At 40.9% G+C, this 18,770-nt stretch overlaps 1 protein-coding gene across 9 annotated transcripts in view; it reads left to right on the top strand.

Moving 5' to 3' along the window:
• Nucleotides 1-18,770, top strand: part of EPB41L4B (erythrocyte membrane protein band 4.1 like 4B) — a 173,114-nt gene that overhangs the window by 99,096 nt on the left and 55,248 nt on the right. For 6 of the 9 annotated variants that reach the window (XR_009724038.1, XM_061344297.1, XM_061344294.1 and 3 more), the window contains 3 exons: nucleotides 3,031-3,146; nucleotides 12,697-12,822; nucleotides 16,362-16,436. Coding sequence is in view for 7 of the 9 variants with exons in the window: in XM_061344297.1 (XP_061200281.1) it covers nucleotides 3,031-3,146; nucleotides 12,697-12,822; nucleotides 16,362-16,436 (317 nt within the window). In the remaining 2 variants the exon portion in view is untranslated. The remainder of the gene's footprint in view (nucleotides 1-3,030; nucleotides 3,147-12,696; nucleotides 12,823-16,361; nucleotides 16,437-18,770) is intronic. The other 3 variants (XR_009724039.1, XM_061344296.1, XM_061344299.1) reach the window with 1 other exon arrangement.

The following is an 18,770-nucleotide window of genomic DNA, read 5'->3' as shown; positions in this document are numbered from 1 at the left end:
TTGAGGTGAGAGGTCTAGGTGCCTTTTCAAGGTTGGTGCTCAGGGGGCTTGCTTTGGTTCGGTTTGTTTTTAATGGAGTCATTAAAATGCTGCTCATGCTGTTTCAAGTGAGAAAACTGTCTTGTAGAGAGCGTGTGGAAAAGGCTTGTGGTCTATGTGCTGAGACAGGAACATGCTGCCTCTCAGTCTGTTATCTAGGGCAGCACACGTGGCAGAGTGTGGGACAAGAGCTCAGGCAGAGGGGAGGCACTATCAGGGGTCTGTGTCAGGAACATGGGGACATGGGGGGCAGATGTCTGGCTCCAGGCTGTGAGGAAAGGCCACTGCTGTAAAAGCGTTTCTAGGAAGTAAATGGTCACTAACCTGGGGACAGTCTCGGGGAATAAGGTGCTTGTGACCAAAATATCTCAAGTGGAAATGCCAGGAGAGCATGGGGGAATACACTATCCTAGTGGAAACTTCCTCGTGAGGCTGACAGAGGAGAGGCCATGAACACCAGCACTTCAGTTTGCCTTTTCTTGTGGTTTTCCAAGGGATCAGAGGCAGTTTGTGACTTCTTCCAGTTCCTACAGACTGGACTCATCTCTGAGGTGGCTTTCAATTCTCAAGTGGACCACGGAGCGACCCATCAATATGTACCTGGCATTGTGTCAACAAAGGGAGAAAGCATGTGCCTTTACTCCACTTACTCTGATAAATGCCAAAATTCCAGTGCAATTCACAGAACATGGAGAGGGAGAGAGGGAAATGACAGCATGCCCAGCCAAGGTTCCCTTTAAATACTGGTGCTTGCTTCTCAGCAAACACACAGCCTGGGATTTTGTTACGAAAAACAAACCCTGGCCAGACCTGCCCGATTTTTCACATTCCAAGTAATTTGTCTGCTTCAATTACTGGAGGAAGTGAAACCCAGTGAAACAAATCTGACGTGTGTGTTTATGAAGGCAGCTCAGCAGAAGATGTTTTCCTGCATTCAGCCTGATGATTGTATTTGCGATGCTGCCCTTCACCTCAAAGCTAATATACAGAGATCATGTCTTTCATGCAGCAGGTCTTGCCATTGGTGTATTCACAGAATCCCTGTCCCAAGGACTGCTGTATTCAACAGCACTTAGACTTACAGCACCATCGCCACCGCACACAGGGGTTGAGCTGCTTGCTAAGCTTAATCGGCATGGCAACGTCGTGCATGGGTTACCAAATGCACATGAGCAGATCCACTGGCAGCAGCTGGGGCTATCACTGGAAGCAGATGCCAACAAGTATGCAGTGTAGCTTGCTGAATTTTTATGATGGAAAGTGATGAACGAGAAAAGGGAGCCCAGCTTGCCTCTGGAACTCTGGGCTGAGCTTGCAGGTTATCCCTTAAAAATAGGCATCCTTTGCTCCTGAACTGCTCACTGCAAAAGTCCTTGTGTAACCCTGAGCAGAGAATGATGTAATACAGACTGAATTTCAGGCTGAAAACAGTGATTTAAAAGACCCCGGTGCTGCCAGATCCGTTCTTGAAATGAAAGCCTGGTTTTGCCAAGACTTAATGCTGACTCAGGAAATGTGTGCCTTTTGTAATGCAGGACTTCAAATTTTTGCCTTTTTTTGCTTTTGCAGTCTGTTTTCACAAATTTTTGCCTTTTTTGCTTTTTCAGTCTGTTTTCAAGGCTGCATTAGAAGGCTGCAGTGGCTGCCTTGTTTTCCAGAGCTCTCCCTTCAAACAAAAATACAGTTTAAAAATCAGTTTTAAATCATAGCAAACTTGAATACAATAATTTAAATAAGGTGCTTTTTCCCCTCTATGTTCTTTCTTGACAGGAAAATAAAATGACTGTTTCCAGAAAAACCCCATCCAAACAAAACGAAAACCCAAACCACTCAAACACACAAAAAACCACCCAGATAACACATCTTCATGTCTTATTTTATGGTTGTGGTGATTTATTCCCAGATATCATCGGGCAGTTTCACAGTGTCATATCCGCAGAAGCAGCTGTGATGTGAGACATGCCAAATTCTTGTACCGCTAACTTGTGATGAGAGACCACCAATGGGAGGTCAATGCTGATACTGTAACCCCTTCTAGGATATTATTACCTCAGGGTCTGATAATGTTTCATAATACCAAAACCGGCATTTTTCTTATGTTCCTATAATCTGGTTTTAGCAGCTTGTCTTTAGTCAGCAAAGCTCTTAATGTGTATTTAAACAGCTGTAGAATTAGATCTTGAATGGGTAATATTTAATATTCTTAGGACAGTTTGAGAACCTGATCCAGCCTAAACTGCAGTCAGTGCGAGGCTTTTATTGATTTCAGCAGGCTTTGAATCAGACTCCAGAGATCACACTGTTCCCAGCTGTTATTACCTCAAATCCATGGTAAAAGGAAATACAGGAGGATGCAGAGATCAGTCAAATCATTGCATGCTGAAGCTCATTTTTCTCAGCGTGCTTGCTGATATACAGATATATATGCCATACCGTCCGTGAGATGTTGGCAGAGACCTTTCAGGGCTGTCTCAAGAAATATTTTTCCTTGTCTTTGTGTCGGTGGCTTGCTCAAAATCTCTGTTGACAAAGTACAGCAAATTCCTGACAACAGCCTTGAAGAGGCTGGCGTATAAATAAAGATGTCTGAGAGAAGCCAAAAGCTCTACTCTGATCTCTTTACACATCACATGTTCCGAGAGTGGCACCTTGGCTGCATAAATAATCCCTCTGGTGTCAACTGAGTTTTAGAATACAGGGGGGGTGGTGAGGGGGAGGTAAGGAGAGAAGTGTCTAGCCCAAAGCTGGCAAAAGCCCTGCTGAAATGAAGGGATGGGCGAGAAGGAGGAGGGGGAGGAATTGTTTGCTAAATAGAAAAAGGCAAAATGACCCAACAGGCATAATTCTGAGGCATTTTAGAGGGTCTTACAGAGAACGTGGTTTGCTGACTGCTGTCTCTTCAAATGCAGTTGAGTATCTTGCTCTGCAGTTCTTCTGTAGCTTCCCTTCAGACTGTTTCTTTTTCTTTCTTTCCTTTGGGCATCTTTTTAGAACTGAGCTCAGGACTTCCCCTTTTTTATGATGAAACCTCTCATCTGAAGAAAATAGAAACGGAGAGTGTGAAGGTAGTTGGACCATGGCCAGCCCTGCACGTCAGCATGAACAAGGTATAGCACATACATATATACTTTTACATATATATGCCAGAGAGCCCTGTTGTCGCTTCATACTCTAAAGCTGTTGCTTTTTCACCTTCAGCTCAAATCAACATTCATCTGCAACTGGCTTGCTTTTTAATCACCTCTCACCATCTCCTGATTGGATTGGGGTTTGGTTTTTAGACGGAGCATTTCCTTTGCCTTTGCCTTTTAAAATTTCAGAAGCTGCTGCAACAATGTTATTGGTGTAGTTTTAGTTCAGTTGTGAAGAGTTAGTCATCTAGACAGCCCAGAGGTGTAAAGAAGAAACAACACTTTAAGTGATAGAAAAAAAAAATGGAAAACCTTGTTTTTCTACATGAGGAGCCCATATTATGCTTCAAACACCCCCTGGCATCTGATGGTAGTGGGTGTTTTGTGAGTGAGTTTTTGCAGGGGTGACAAAAGAGCCATGTCCCATTGCCTCTGCCAGAGATCAGAGGCCAGCAGGTCAATGGCTCCTTCTATCCACGTGAGGCAAAATCTACTGTGCCTCTGTTGTGGGATGTGCCTTGAGCTGAATCTCAATAGAGCCACAGAAGCCTGGACCTTTGGTTTGCAACCACATCAGTCCTGAGCTGGGCCCAGTGAGGTCAATGGGAGCATTGCCTCTGGCTTTAAATGAGGTGGGTTTGGGCCCCTAGTGAGTGTACAGATGTGTTGAAAGAAATGTGTTGAGTTTTCTGTCAGTTCAAGGGAGAACTCAGGATGATCTTTTGAGGTCCCTTCCAATCTCTAACATACTGTGATACTGTGATACTTTACCTTGGTTTTACAAACAGCCATTTGTTATTGATATGATTTCAATGAGCATTAGGAAATTAAAAATCAAATAGGATGCAGAAAATTGTATCAAGAACACATACACAAAGGGACTGTATATCTATATAGCATTTTCTTTCTTTCTCCGGATGAGAGAACCCAGGAAATGGAAGTCAAGGCTGAAAATCAGTGAGTCAGGTGTTTCTAATAAAAAACCCCAAATCATGACTTCTTTCTTTTTTTCAACATTTTAGTTAATGAAAGTTAATCAGTAATGTAGATTTTATGTCATTAACATTTGCTTGAAGAACCACGTTCAGGATTGTCAGGGGGTGGTATTGTACTTCAGCTAAGGACTGCGGTCCTTATACCTTATGAATGTGGTCATGAGACAATGACCTATGTCATGACTTTTGGAGACTTCTGAATTAACAGATGAAGGTGGAAGACTTCAGACATTGTCCAAAATCTGTTTGGTTATCAGCTATGAGGAGCTGTCATTTTGTCAAACTGGTTGGTCTGAGTGGGGATAAAAATCTAAATCATAAAGTAGACAAACTGAGGTGAAATGGAAAAGAAGCCATCATTTTCCCATGGACATTTCTCAAGTTGTTCTTCTAGAAATACTCTTATCTGGTAATAGGTACAGTTTTTTATAGGCCAAGCTAATTAAGCATTGACATAGTTTGCCAAAGGAAAATTCTCCATCTCACAGACTCATCCAGTGAATATCCAGGTCTTATGAGAGGAACACTGTAGTTCAGTTGTAATTACTGATACTCCATCTGAACCCCAGCTGAGAGCATTCACTTAGGTACAGTGCCCAAAACATGCTTTAAAGGACAGTCCTACACTATTGAGCTTCTTCACAGCTCAGTTTGGTGTATCGAAAGGGCTGAAATGAAGTGAGAGGTCTCTCTCCATGTTGACCATAGTGCACGTGGTTAAACCAGTCTGACCTGTGTTGCACAAAAGGTCTGAACAGGTGATCTCAGTAGTACCCTTGTGATCTCATAATGAGTAGATTTATGCTCTCTTTTAGTCTATAAATGAAAGCTTAAAACTCTTTGGTCGTGTACTCCACACCACTGTGCAAGTAGTACCAATAGAGCCCCTGTGACCTCTGCCTGGCAAAGCCTGACCTCTGATCCTCTCACTCTCTGAAAATCTGTAGAGGGAGAGCTCAGCTCTTCTATAATTAATGGTTTTCTTTGGCTTGTCCTGACAGCTCTAGAATCTTGTCCACAATCAACTAGACTATTTATATAAGGACTAATTAGCAGAACCCAGTATCCTAGCAAGTCTGTACTTCACAATAAGCACAGCTGCACGGTAAACACAGCCTGTGTCTGCTGCAGCCATCAGTCAAAGTTTAGCTGGTGAAAAGCTCTTGCAGTGAGCACCAGGAGCTGCTAAATGCTTCTGTTTCTGGCAGAAGCTCAGCAGAAGGCAAGTGTAGAGACATGGTCTGTCTAATGAAAATATCTCTTATGGCAGTCATAGTGTGTTTGGTTTTAAATGCTGGGCAGCAATCGCATGGATAGAGGTTACCAAGTGAATGCAAAGGAGGCCAGTCTCTCAACATTTATTAAAATTGCCATTTTGAGCCATATGAAAATTGTATGTGCTCTTGAAACAGGCCCAGAATCTCCACCCAAAAGCACGTCAGCAATAAAGTGCTCACATTACAGGTTGTGGGTTGTGACCAACAAATCATTCTCAAGTCCTTTTGGCCCCTTGCTTGTGGTTTCTTCTTCAAGCACCATTCTCTAACCTAGATCCTAGTGAAATGTGGACACAGCTCATAAAGCTAAAGCAAACAAACAGCAGGGCTTTGAGCAGAGACTCCATGGAGTTGCCTCAGCAGATGGCTGCTCCAATGAAAGAGGGAGGTGCTGTAAATATGGGGCTAACCCTGAGCTGAAGTGCTGTGGAGCATCACCCAGCACGAAGGCAGTGGGGCAGGTTAAACATGATTGAACAGCCCTGATCTAGGACAAACATTTTTCACTGTCCTTTAAAGCTCCTTTAGCGAGGTGTCCCTGCCCATGGCAGGGGGGTTGGAACTTGATGATCTTAAGGTCCTTTCGAACCCTTTCTAGTCTATGATTCTATGGTAGTTAAATGGCTACTCAGTCCAGCAGCAAACAGATTTTAATGAGTGGTCTAGGTGTCTAGCTTCTGGCAAAAAAATTAAAGATTACTAGCTCTCCTGCCCCACTCCATTGATTTCTATTCTACTAAGTGCTTTTTATTCCCTAGTTTTACATCCGAAATATTATGCTTGAACGAAACCAGTGAACCAGTTCCGAAGCTGCTCCATTTGCTCTATTTCTGAAAATAAAGCAATGGTTTGCACATCTATTTTGGAGTCCCAACTTTCACTCCCTCTCTTCCTGTTGCTAATTATTATTTTTTTTCAAGCAGAGTGCTTTGGGGCTGGAATTTGTCAGGCTTAATAATCAACCCATAGGAGAATTAGCAAGAAATTGGGTAAATTAGATTCAGCAGTTAATTAATTTGATTGTCTGCTACAGCAAACTTCGTCTCATGGGAATGATGAATAGATGTGTCCAATCTCCTTTCCAGAGCTGTTTGGTACAGTGGATGTGTCTGTCCACCTACTGAATGATAAGTCAGTTTCAACATGCTTTCATATCCTTTGGTTAGCCTTCATCTCCAGGAGAGACAAACCTAAGTGTTGTTGCTGTGAATATATTTATTTTCTTTCTTGCAAGCCTTTCATTAGAAACATATGTTCACCCACCCGCTTTGCTCCATGTGTGTATGCATAGCCACAAATGTATTGTTCGCATTTCTGAAATCTGGGGAGTCTAGTAGTTAGTCCACATGTAATTATAACATAAAAAGAAAAAATGCTAATACAGTTCAGATTTTTCCTTCACCTTTTCCTGATGTTATGCTCACCCTTCTCATATACCCTTGGGTTCTAAGGTTGGTGATTTCATTCTGATGAGGTCTCAGGGGGTGTTATGTTGGTCACAGAATCATGAAATCATTTAGGTTGGAAAAGACCTTTAAGATCATAAAGTCCATCCATTAATCTAACACTGCCAAGTTCACCACTAAACCATATCCCTAAGTGCCATGTTTAAAATACCTTCAGGGAAGGTGACTCAACAACTACTTCCCTGAGCAGCTGGTTCCAATGTTCCATCAAGTCATCTTCACAGTTTCTTCTTCTTCACTCTAGGATCCACTTTGGGTCCTTTTGTATGTTTGCAAACATGCTTTTACACCTTCTTTCTTGAATGTAGACATTCAAGGCCAGGCTGGATGTGGTTCTGGGCAACCTGATCTAGCTGGAGATGTCCCTGCTCATTACAGGAGGATTGCAAGTGCATTTGAAGGTCCCTTCCAACCCAGACTATCCTATAATTCTATGATTCTTCATCAATCTGCATCTTCACATTGCACCCAAACACATTATACATTGTGGCTTTTGCATAATTATGCTAGATACTGTCTTTGCTCTCTCCATTGCCTCTAAATTGCACTCTCCATTGCCTCTAAAACCAGTTTTGTCCAGGTTCAGGTCTGCACTTCTCTAACTGGCCATTGGCAAGTTGTTTACTGCTGTGGGGTCTTCATTGCCAGCCTGAACCCTTTGTGTTGTCACCCCATGCCTGCACTCCTCTACACCACCTCCTGTGTCTCCACCTCTTAAAACCCATCTTATACTAGCTTTGTGTAGCTTTATACTACATCATGTTACAGTTATATATATTTACTCTACAAAAAAATAACTGCTTGAGTTACTGTTTTCTATATAAAATTATTGCTGTTACAGCTAACTCTAGTAAAACAAAGCTGCAGGCAGATCAAGAAAGGTTCAGAGTGAGCCTGATGAGCCTCAATGACTGCAAGCTGTTCAAAGCTTATGGCCTTTTGTTGACATGGTAGTAACATGTTACAGGGCTACCCAGTTACATTACTGACTGCTTGCAAATTAAACCACTTTCAAAAACGCTGTGGAACTACGTGCCCCATGCACACCTGCAAAGCCTAGAGCTGCTGCAGCTCCAAAAATTATTTGTGGTTTAAAATAAACCCACAAAACCAATCACTTTGTTTATATATTTGAGATTCTTTCATGTAATACGCTGATCAGAGGGTATACCCTGGGAAACGTGGCTACCATGACTGAGTAAGGCTATCATGAAGCTTGGCACTGACAGATACAGGATCTAATAATATTGAGCAATAGCATTTTATAAAATAAATGTGATACCAGGCATTAAAGAGGTTTGCTGCAAGGATAGATTTATTGGGAGTTATATCATTCATTAGACCAACTGATAGTTGACCGGAGGAAGGTCTTGTGTGTCTGACAGCTTAATGAGGGGCTCTTTTACTTGTTGGTTTATTTCCAGATGTATTTTTCTAATAAAAGATGCAGCCTCTGCTTCCACACTTTGCCTCAAATAAGAATAACAGATAATCATAGGTCCCTTTCCACTGTGATGTCTGTTCATAATTTGTGTTAGCTATTGCATGGAGAAGGAAAAAAACAATAAAGTTACTGATGGAAAGGGGGCAAAGGAGTCTGTAGATTTTCCTGCACATTTGCAGATGTAGTTGCATCCCAGGAAACCAAAGGGTTAGACCTCACAGAGCTAATGTGCATTCAGAACCTATACATCTGGGGTGTCTTCATTAAAATTTTACCTCTACTAGTAGTGATGACTAACAATAAAGAATAGACCGACATTCCTAAACAAAGTATCGATTCTATTCTTCAGGTGTCTCCAGCTAAATGTGTATTCTACACATACTGTTTGACTGAGAAGAGACTACTGATAAATTCACAGAGGCAAAAGATCATTCATCTTGCTCTTGGTGTAAAGTGTGATGTGGAACAAAGCATGAATCCTTTAAAGCAGAGAGAATTTAAATGTTAAGTACAGGAGTAGTTTTGCTGTGTTTCTTGCAACTATTTTTATATTCTGTATGTGTACTTAATATTCAGTTAGCTTGCAAACCAAAGCCAGTGTCATCATTATCTAAGACTCTACAAATCTGCCTTCTGTTCTCGTATCAGCAGATGTAATTGAATTTAAAGTAAATGTTTGAGAGGAGAAAAGCAAACCTAAGACCTCAATTATAGAAAGAAAAAGACATCTACTTTCATGCATGTATATATCTGAGCTACTTCAGACCACTTCTATCAAACCCAGTTAAGTGCAATTCTTCAGTGTTCTCCTTCTCTGGAAGAATAAAGTTCTCCATCAGTGGTGAAAGTGATGTGAATACATTGCTATTTTTTAGCACCAGCAGAAGTGTAGATGGAAAATGGAACTGTTATCAAATATCTTAATGGGGTTTTCTGCATTTTTAAACCTTTTCAGATGGGTATAGATTGCAATTTTAAGCAAGAAGATGACTTGTTTTCTTTTGACTCTCAGACATTCACTTGAAAGGAACATCTCAGATTCTTTGGAATTGCATAATAAGAAATGATATAATTGGAAGTTTCTATAATATTATGCCATGTTTAGTTTTCTAATGACTTCCACTAATGACTAAGAATGCTCTCAGTTTATAAATGAAAATGAAATTTTAATAACTACAAACCTGGTACAGCATTTGAATACCCAGCTGCTATCTTTATGCTTCACTTATCACCGCAAGCAATAAGGATTCTGGAAATATAAGATCTCTTTATTATACAACAAAATAAAGTAGATTACAGCTTTCATTCTTGCAGGATTAGTATATAGAATTTCCTAATGCAGGTAGGGTTTAGATCTTTGCTTTTCTTATAAACCAGTGAAATGAGCCATAGAAGGTGATGTATGGTTTTTCTTTTGCCTTCTTGATTGCAGTTATACTTGAGGAGTTAAACCTGGGGATGAACAGACTTCTATGCAAAGATTAGTGGCATTAAGGACAATAGGAACTGATATGGATGCTTACAAGTACTGATAGTCTGCAGTACATCGGTGCTACTTTCTTCTTTTTGTAGTCTGTGGTTTGAGTTTTCACTTTTAGTCTGGATTTTCAGTGCCACTGACTGTATTACACACTGTATGTCTAATTACACATATTACACACTGTATGTGTACTAGTTTCAGCTAATCAGCTATGTGAAAGCAGAATTCAGTAACGATTCAGGATGTGCTGCACTGTGGCAGAAAAGTGCCGGTGCCAAGGCAGGCTGGCAAAGAAGCCTTTCACAGATGTTTAGAAGCTAGAGGAGGTCTGGATCCCCCACATGGGGCTTGTGTGCAGTCAGCATTTCCACTGAGGCAAGGGAGGTGGTGGCCTTCAGCTGCCAGTTCAGCACTGGGGAACAGGACGAGGCCAAGTAGTGGTTGCAGTAATGTCTGTTCTTCATGTGCGATCAGTCACTAAAGGTGCTACTGGTCCTTGTGGGGTGCAAGCAAAGCAAATTTTGCTTGCTTTGAAGGTAAAACCTTCAAAGTGTAACCCAAACAAGAGCTAAAGCAGAACTGAATGGCCAAGAATGGCTTCTAAGAAGTCTGCAACCACTAGCAGCAGCAGCTTTCTCTTCTCAGCCAGGTCAGTGAGCATTAGTGTTTGGACATCTCAAGTTCTGAGAATCTCAGCTGGAGACTTGCACATCAGATCCCACCCTGGGGACAGTCTCCGTTACATGGACTCATCCGGTAAAGTCCTGAATACAGCAGGACATTGAGACCTTTTGAGGGTTCCCTGCTGCAGGGCACACCCAAGGGCTTTTATCTTGCTCTTGGTCAATGTGGGGAAGTTAGTTAGGGGTGGAAAAACTGAAAATATCCATATTCATCTGAATAAAAGATGTATGGGACTTTGAAACTTTGTGTTACACAACAAGCTTTTGTCCTAAACAAGCACCAGTTGTCTTGATTTAGCTGTTAAAATACAGTTTGCTTAATCTTGCTTGACTGAAATGATATTTAATTAGCATCCAGTGTAAAACAAAGGTGGGATTTTGCAATGGCCTTTTGAAATGCCACTGCTTAGTATGTTGTTCTTTGTGGTGTTAAAAATCAATGCACTTAAAAGTCAACAATAATAGCAGCCCTTTGAAAGTATGTAATAGTGCACTGTGACTACCAAGACTCCTGGTGAAGGAAAAGTTGTGCTTTCTTTACAGTTAATTTTGTCCTTCTGAGTATCTCCACTTCTCAGCTTCATGAGTAGTGCAGAAAAGACATGGAACACAAATATTTCATGTTAGGGTTTTTTTATATGCTTGCCAGAACTACAATTATATTCAAGACTGAATAGATGACTACAGTTCCATAAGTTGCTCCAGCTAGATGCTGTCACTTTTAAAGTATTTTCTTTGTCACTTAGGAGAAAGGTGGGGAGAATGAAAGGTCAAAAAATATCTCCCACTAAAACCGGTAAAAGTAGCTTGGCAAATAAATATGTAAAAATTGTTAGGCATTTGCTAGAGAAAAAGAAATCCCATGATGAGCAGGCCTTTAACAGTTGTTTGGTTGCTCAGAATCATGCCTGCCAGCTGTGGCATTTTGGATGCAGAAGTCTGCTAGGTCAACTTTGCTTATATATGAGAAATACCTTGCAGTCTCAATAGAGCTCTACAGAGGTCTGGCTCTTTCCCTCACCAGTGTTTGCAGGTTTTGAAGTTAAAGGGTCAATCCTATGGTAATTTCAGTGACTAAAAAATGACCAGCTGTGTCTTGAAATACTCTGTGAGAGGTGAACCTCAGGGATGTGCTGGAACTGGTTTACTGATGCCTTGTACCCATTTTGTACAAAATCTGAATGACAGCATTACATATCTATTCTGTCTGGGTGTATACGACCACTCAATCTTTGCAGCAATGAGAGTGGAAAATGAATGCATAATCTAGGCTGCTACTTGGTTGTAATCCACATCTCGTTTCCAGGAAGAATAGGGAAGTTTGCAATGGCTGCTATGCCATTGCCCAGTTCTTCTTTAAAAATATATGATATTACCGTTTGATTAAGAGTTCACATTTACAATCCTGATCTGATTCATGCCCGGTTTGTTTATATATTAGTCTTACATTGTCCTTTTTTTTTTTTCCCCTTTATTTTTGTGTTCCTTTTTTCTGCATGGGAAATTTATTCATGCTGACATTGCTGCTGGATGTCGTTTGTTGTAGGCACAAAACCTTTAAGTCATGTTAGAACAGGTCACTAAACCATCCATCCTGAGGGCTTAGATTTCTGATCTGGACCGCTGCATATGTAAAGGGTTGACATCAAGTGGAAACAGCAGCAACAGTGTTTAAATTCCCTGGATTTTTCTTTTCTTTCTGATGAAGGAGATTTTGCTTGGCTTGCAATTACGTGGAGATCCCTTCAGATCCCTCTGGTTAAATTTGCAAAGCCTCTTCGCATTCTTAGGTAGTATAACAAACCAGCGTTCAGTAGAGTTGGGTGTTGTGAACCTCTCCTTCTTATGCCTGCTGTGGGATATTTTGAGACAGTGTTTTGCTTCCTCAGTGTCATCATGGGTTTGGAGAACTAGTACCTGGATGGGCTTTTTCCATGTATCTGCACATCTCTTTCTTGCTTTTATTGCTCTGGCTTCCCTGAGGCTTTTCATGTCTTGAAAATAATAAAAAGTCCTTAAATATTTTCAAAACATTTCCTTCTAAGACATATCTGGGTATAAACACAGAAGTTTTAATCAGCATTGCTGAATCAAGTTGTTACAAGTAAAAAATTTGACCTTTGACCATTTTTTTATCTCTCGATTATATGTCACTGTGCTTGTCTTTTATATTAAATACAGGGCGAAGACAAGAAAGTACCTGAAAAGACTCTTCATGCCCCTGTTTCACCTTCATCTGTACCTGACCATATGAAGTGCAACATCCTTAAAGCTCAAGTGGAAGCTGCTTTTAGAGTAGGCACCCAGGTAATCTGTGTTTAATGTTTCTCCTTTCTAGTTTTGGCATAGCTTACACTAATTTTCCAAAATCACGTAATTCCTGAGGAAGCACCTTATTTTATCTCAAGTATCCACATTGGCCTAGCTCTCTCTAGCTGCTTTTCAGTTTCTTCAGGGCACTCAAAATGATTGATATGATGGAAGTAGGAAATTTGTCCTAGTTGACAAGATTAACACAGTTGAGAGAGGCTGAGAAAATAGGAGAGAAGGCCCCAGGAAATCTCCATGTTTTGATTTTGTCACTGTAGCTTTTATTTACTCTGTATCTGAGAAACAATAATCTCTGGAGTTTTCTGAGGCTACCCACCACTCACGGAAACTGTGGTTAAGGGTGTTCTAAAGATAGTATCTGTGCATCCAGATGCAACCTTTATTTTAGGGGATTAATTTTAGCTGTCTGAATGTGAAATGTTAGCTAGTCTATTGTTTTCTTACTTGGTTTTGTGTGTTTGACTAAATTTTAGGCTGCTATTTTCACTATTTGGTCAGAGGTTACATCAAATACATCCTGTTTCAAAAACACCACTAGTCTTGTAATGATGTCATGCAGCTTAAAATTGATGCTAGATGGCGTGACTGTAAAAAGTTAATTTTCAAACCAGAGGTAAATCCAAGTGAAACCTAAAATATATGATTCTTTTCAAGTGTTATTTGTGGACAAAAGAAAATGCCCTTGGTGCCAAAAATAAAGCCAAATAGAATGCTTTAGGAACAAAAGGAGAAGTAGAAAGACTGGTATGACTCCTATTCAAAGTTCCTGTTGTATCCCTGTGCATGCTATTCTCTTTGAATGCAAACTGTGTTGATATTTCCATCGCTTTTTTTCATAACAACAGAACAGGTCAACTTGCCCTGCAAAGGCTTTTGTTAACAATCATCTTTGTGTATTTGTTGTTCCCTAGCAGATCTTTCATCTGAGAGCCAGATTACATCTGGTCTAGCTAGACCTAGGGAAGTATCAAAATTTGTTATCCTGACTGCCCTAGATTTCAAGAGCAGAAACCATAAATCTGACAGCATGTGGGGGAAGGAGGCTGGGGTTTTTCTCTCCGTTTTTCCTTAAAGCAGTTCTCTCACCTCTGAATTCCTTGTTGTTTCAACTGTGGTTTATGCAAGATGTTTCTTATTTGATTGCCCTTGGGTGTGCCCTCTGTTTTTTCCTGTATGTCTTTTGTACAGGATGTCATGGTATATTTCTCACATTTGTATTTTCTACTGAATATGCTTAATGGTCATGTTTGACTGGAAAGTTAAAGACTGGAAGCAGTGTGTGCTGCTGCATTCAGAATACAGCATTACTAAGGCAAGATAGGAACTGTGCTTAACGTATGCACCTCTCAGTTCACCTGCCTGCCTCAATTTTACACTCTGAGGCTTTCCAAGGGAGAAAATCTTGGGTTGCTTTTTCATGTATGCCATGACTGTATTCTTTAGCTGCTGCTCTGTTGTAAATAAGTTTCAGAGCAAGCTGAACATACCTTTTTTTCCTTTTTATCTGTATTGTTTTGCACAAGGCTTTAGCAGTCGGATTGGATTGAGTAGGTGTCTATAGGATTGGCATCAATGAGAAAAGTCCTATGAGTTCAGGGTGAAGGAGGGGAAAAAAAAGACTGTTTCAGGGTAGTATGTATTGTGAAAAAATAATGGCATACGGTTCAGTTTGAAATCCCTGAAGCTTTCAGTGCTATAACAAAGTATGGCTTAAGACTTACAGCCAGTAAATAAGGAAGTCACCTTAATCTTGGAAATCCTCATTCAGCTCCCTGCTTAGCCACAAAATTGCCTGTGCAACTACAGATGAGTTCTTCTGCGCTTGAGCTCCCCTCCTGTCAGCTATGAGATTACCCATTGCAAAAATAAGTAGACAGAAACCAGGCAATGGTCAGCCGTTACCATAAGAAGCTGTGGCTACACAAGCACTGGTAAGGGTAGGCAAAATGTTCATGGTGAAGGAATGAGTAGAAATACCCCATCTGTCATCTAGAATATGGGAGGAGAGAAATGGGCTACAGGAGAACCTAATAAACCACTGTACCAGCATACTATAAAATCACACCCCCCAAACACCAACCCAAACTAGCTATTTCCCAGTGGAAATTCAGTCATCTTCTGGGAAGAGCAAGCTGGGATGGCATTACACTGCCCAGAGACACTTAACAGCATAGAATCATAGAATAGTTAGGGTTGGAAAGGACCTTAAGATCATCAAGTTCCAACCCCCCTGCCAGGGGCAGGGACACCTCGCTCTAAACCATATTACCCAAGGCCTCGTCCAACCTGGCCTTGAACCCTGCCAGGGATCCTTTGAGGGAGCAGATAAGAAACAGTTGCTTTGTAGAAGACAACCATTTAACTCCATGTATTCCTCCAGGGCTGTGATCCTGCCCCTCTTTGACCCTATCTGACATATCCTACTGCCCAGTATACCTGGAGGTCTAACTGTGCTCTCCTCTGCCCAATTCTGTCCTTTGATGCCAGTTCCATATTAAATTCCAGAGAAGTCCTGCCTCTGGCCTTATTCTTAAGACTCTAATTTCTCATTTCTCATTTTCTGTACTGTTATATTTCAACTTACAAGGCAGCCAGGACAAGAAGCATATCTACGTTCTGTAAGGCACAGCCTATATTCCTTGAGCTGTAAAGCAAGACAGACTGATTTTCCTCATATGCAGCATGTATCTTCCTTTATTTCAGGGTATCACAAAAAAGATGGGGATTTGCTCCTCTTTGTTTTGTAAAGGAGGAAGAAAGAACCAGATTCTGTCTTATGCACACACTATTTGAAATTAAACTTTCTTTCAAGGGCCCCCAAAATCTGTGGTCTAAGTCATCCTTTATGAAACTTCATGGAGCATCTTCCTTATACAGCTGGGTGTAGAAGCATGAGAAAAAAAAATACTGGTGCACTGTAGAATCGCATCCAAAATTAACAAACTATTGCTTGAAATGTTTGTAACAGCTCTCTATTCCTAAGCAGTAGGAATATTTTCAATACCATATGCTACTAACATCAGGACGTGACAAATTTATGAAGGCACCTCCTGCATGTAGTAGAAGAAGAAGCTGTTCTTCATTAATTCTGAGAATGGAGTGAACGTTTGCAAGTGAAAAATACAAACTGGGACAGAAATTTTCTGTAGCTTTATCTTTATGGCAGCTAGACACCAACACAAGAGAGAGCTACAGAAATGAATGATTCCAGTGCTTATGAGTTAAAAATTAAAAACAGGGGAAATTATGCAATACTGTTAAAAATATATTCTGGAAGATAGTCTCTGCACTGCTTCATTTCAGAATTAAGCTGAAGAGCTGTTTATTGCGTTCCTAGGGGGCAATACACCGTCTCCCATGGCTATAGTCCTGATTTAGAGACCGAAAACTTGTAAGTTTATGATGCTGATCACTGAGCCCTGCATGTGGTTGAGAGTTATAGAACAGCAGGAAACTAACATGAGTGAGTTTGTTTATTTGGTGAAGATGGAAATATTTATGTGCCGTTCTGCTAGATGGAGAATCAAACTCCAGTGTGCATGGGGGTGCTGGAAGCTGAATCCAGGAGCACGCTGCCACAGATACCAGAGGTGAGAAACATGAAGAACCCATACAAAACTGTGGGAACCTGTGGTTTGCACAGGGCATGCCATAAAATTCCTGTAGGCCTGGAGCAAACAAATAGTGTTTCACAACACACCTTTCAAACTGTGCCAGAGGGATCTGCCACCTTCTAGCTGACAGACTGCATATCACAGTTCCCACATAATTAAGCTCCAGGGGAGCACTAAACACTGGGAAGCAACTGACATCGTTTCTTCTTTTTTTTTTTTTTATTAATTCTTTTCTCCTTTTTTTTTTTTTTTTTTTTGCATTTATTCCAGACTCTTCATTTGAGAGGGAGTGGTATAAAGCAGCAGTGAGGAGCTGACAGAATACAAAAGACCAGCTCTGCCTGGCATTTAAAACCCCTTTGCAGCTTGCATGAGTCAGTGCTGATATGCTGTGATTGAGCAGACGACTTGTTAGTATCACAAAGAGTCCTTTTTGCCAAACAGTTCATGGTCCAACTGATGGAGAAGAGATGCTAGCAGGTTTTGGTTGCTATTTATATCCACTTTGGCTAGGGCAGATTCTAATTATCTTTAGAAATAAACACAAGCTCCTGAGCAAATGTACAGCTATCTCAGCAGGGCAGTGTGTGCTGTGTTCTGGAAGTTTGTCTTCTGTAAAGTGGTGTTTGTGTCTCCACCTGTTACCAAAAATTTCTTTGGATTAATTTAGGTTTAGCAAGTTAGCACAGACAAGAAACTAAGATCCTGTTTATCACAGATTTCTTCTGTAGCTTATTTTTGCACTATTCATATCTTTCTCTGCAGCCAAAGGAAGGCCAAGCTCATTTTAAGATACCTTTCTGCAGTGTGGTTTATGGAAGACAAATAGAAGTAACATTACCACCCGAGCTGTTCCTTGCTGAATGTTATGGGTGGTTAAAGGTAGTTTGGAGATCTGGAGTTATTTACAAAGAGCATACAACTTTATCAACCCCAAGGGAAACTCTTGGGTATCTTCTATCAGCCAGGCTTGGGTTCTTGAGCAGTCGATTCCTCTGCCTTGCTTCTGAGTAAACAAAGGGACATTTATGCTGAACAAAGGAACGTTCAGTTATCTAGCTCCTTTCACATACTAACTTTCTTCACAGGCTTATACACATGCAAATTTTTAGCCCAGGTCGATAGCCATCTCTCTTTTTTTCCTCCCTGTCCTAGAAACAAGTACAGATCATGATCATGTAATTTTGCTTCATGTATTGCAAATATGTAAGTGCAAGGTGCTTATGCTCTCAGGAGTTACCTCGAGGAAAGGACTGTACTGTGGTACAGCAAATGTCTCAGGACATGCATGGGTAGAGGTGTCATCCTGCTGCTTTTGCTCTCTACGTGGATGCAAGCCATGGCTACAAATGCAAATGAGACTGGAATCTATTCGTAATTTATGGTAGAAAGGGTGCATAAGTGAGGTGACTCACAGTGCTGGTCTGTCTTATCTACATTTTTCATGATTCTTTGCCTTTTTCATTGTGCTGTCTCCTTTAAGGAGAAATTCAAGTGTGAGGAGGTGTCAACTTCAAAGTCCAGGTGCTTTTCTCATGTATTTCTAGAAGAAAATCACCTTAGATGAGCTGGGTCTTTGGAGCTTTATTCAGTTACCAGGATCTGGATTCAAACCTCAACCAGGTCATGAATGAAAATAGAGTAGGTGAGGGAAAGCACTTGAGGATTTATAATCTCATGCTATCTTTCTTATAATAGGACTTAAACAAATCCTTCTGGATGCCCGAAGGAGTTCTTAACTTTCACTAGATGTTGGCTTAAACACTTTGACAAGATCAGTTTTTCCGACATTTGAACATCTTTCCATCATGAATTAGATGCTGTTTGCTTCCCTCTCCTTCTCCTTTCCTCCCTCCCTCTACCCATGCTTATTCACAGCACTGAGCTACTGCACAATTTGACAGTCTTTGCACAGAGATCAGAATTACGTGAGTATAACAGGTCACAGCTGAGGTGTTCAGGTTGTGGGCGAAGCTTGCACATCTCCTTATGTACATGATGCCTTCCTTGCTAAAGCTGTTGCTGTTAGTCACCCACTTGGATGAGCAATAAACTCACTGGCAAATTTCAGGCTAAGTAAAAAGAAGCAACTGCGCTGGAACTCTCAACTGGAACAGCAGCGTCAGTTATAATTGCTCATAACAATGGAATCTGAAAATGGCTCAGCTTCGAATTCTCTGTGTTCAGTTGCCACAGGGAAACAGGTTTTCTGTGAGGCTACAGGAAATGAAGGGTGTCAGAGGTATAAAACCACAAGATTTTGAATGTGCACGATCAATATACAATACATGACAGCTCATTAGAAGCGTG

The sequence above is a fragment of the Neopsephotus bourkii genome, unplaced genomic scaffold (assembly GCF_033783945.1).
Source record: "Neopsephotus bourkii isolate Nb327-2 ecotype Australia unplaced genomic scaffold, CSIRO-AGI_Nbou_v1 NB_207, whole genome shotgun sequence".
Taxonomy (NCBI): Eukaryota; Metazoa; Chordata; class Aves; order Psittaciformes; family Psittacidae; genus Neopsephotus; species Neopsephotus bourkii.
The sequence above is the reverse complement of the archived record's forward strand: the minus strand, read 5'-3'. Positions and strand labels throughout refer to the sequence as shown.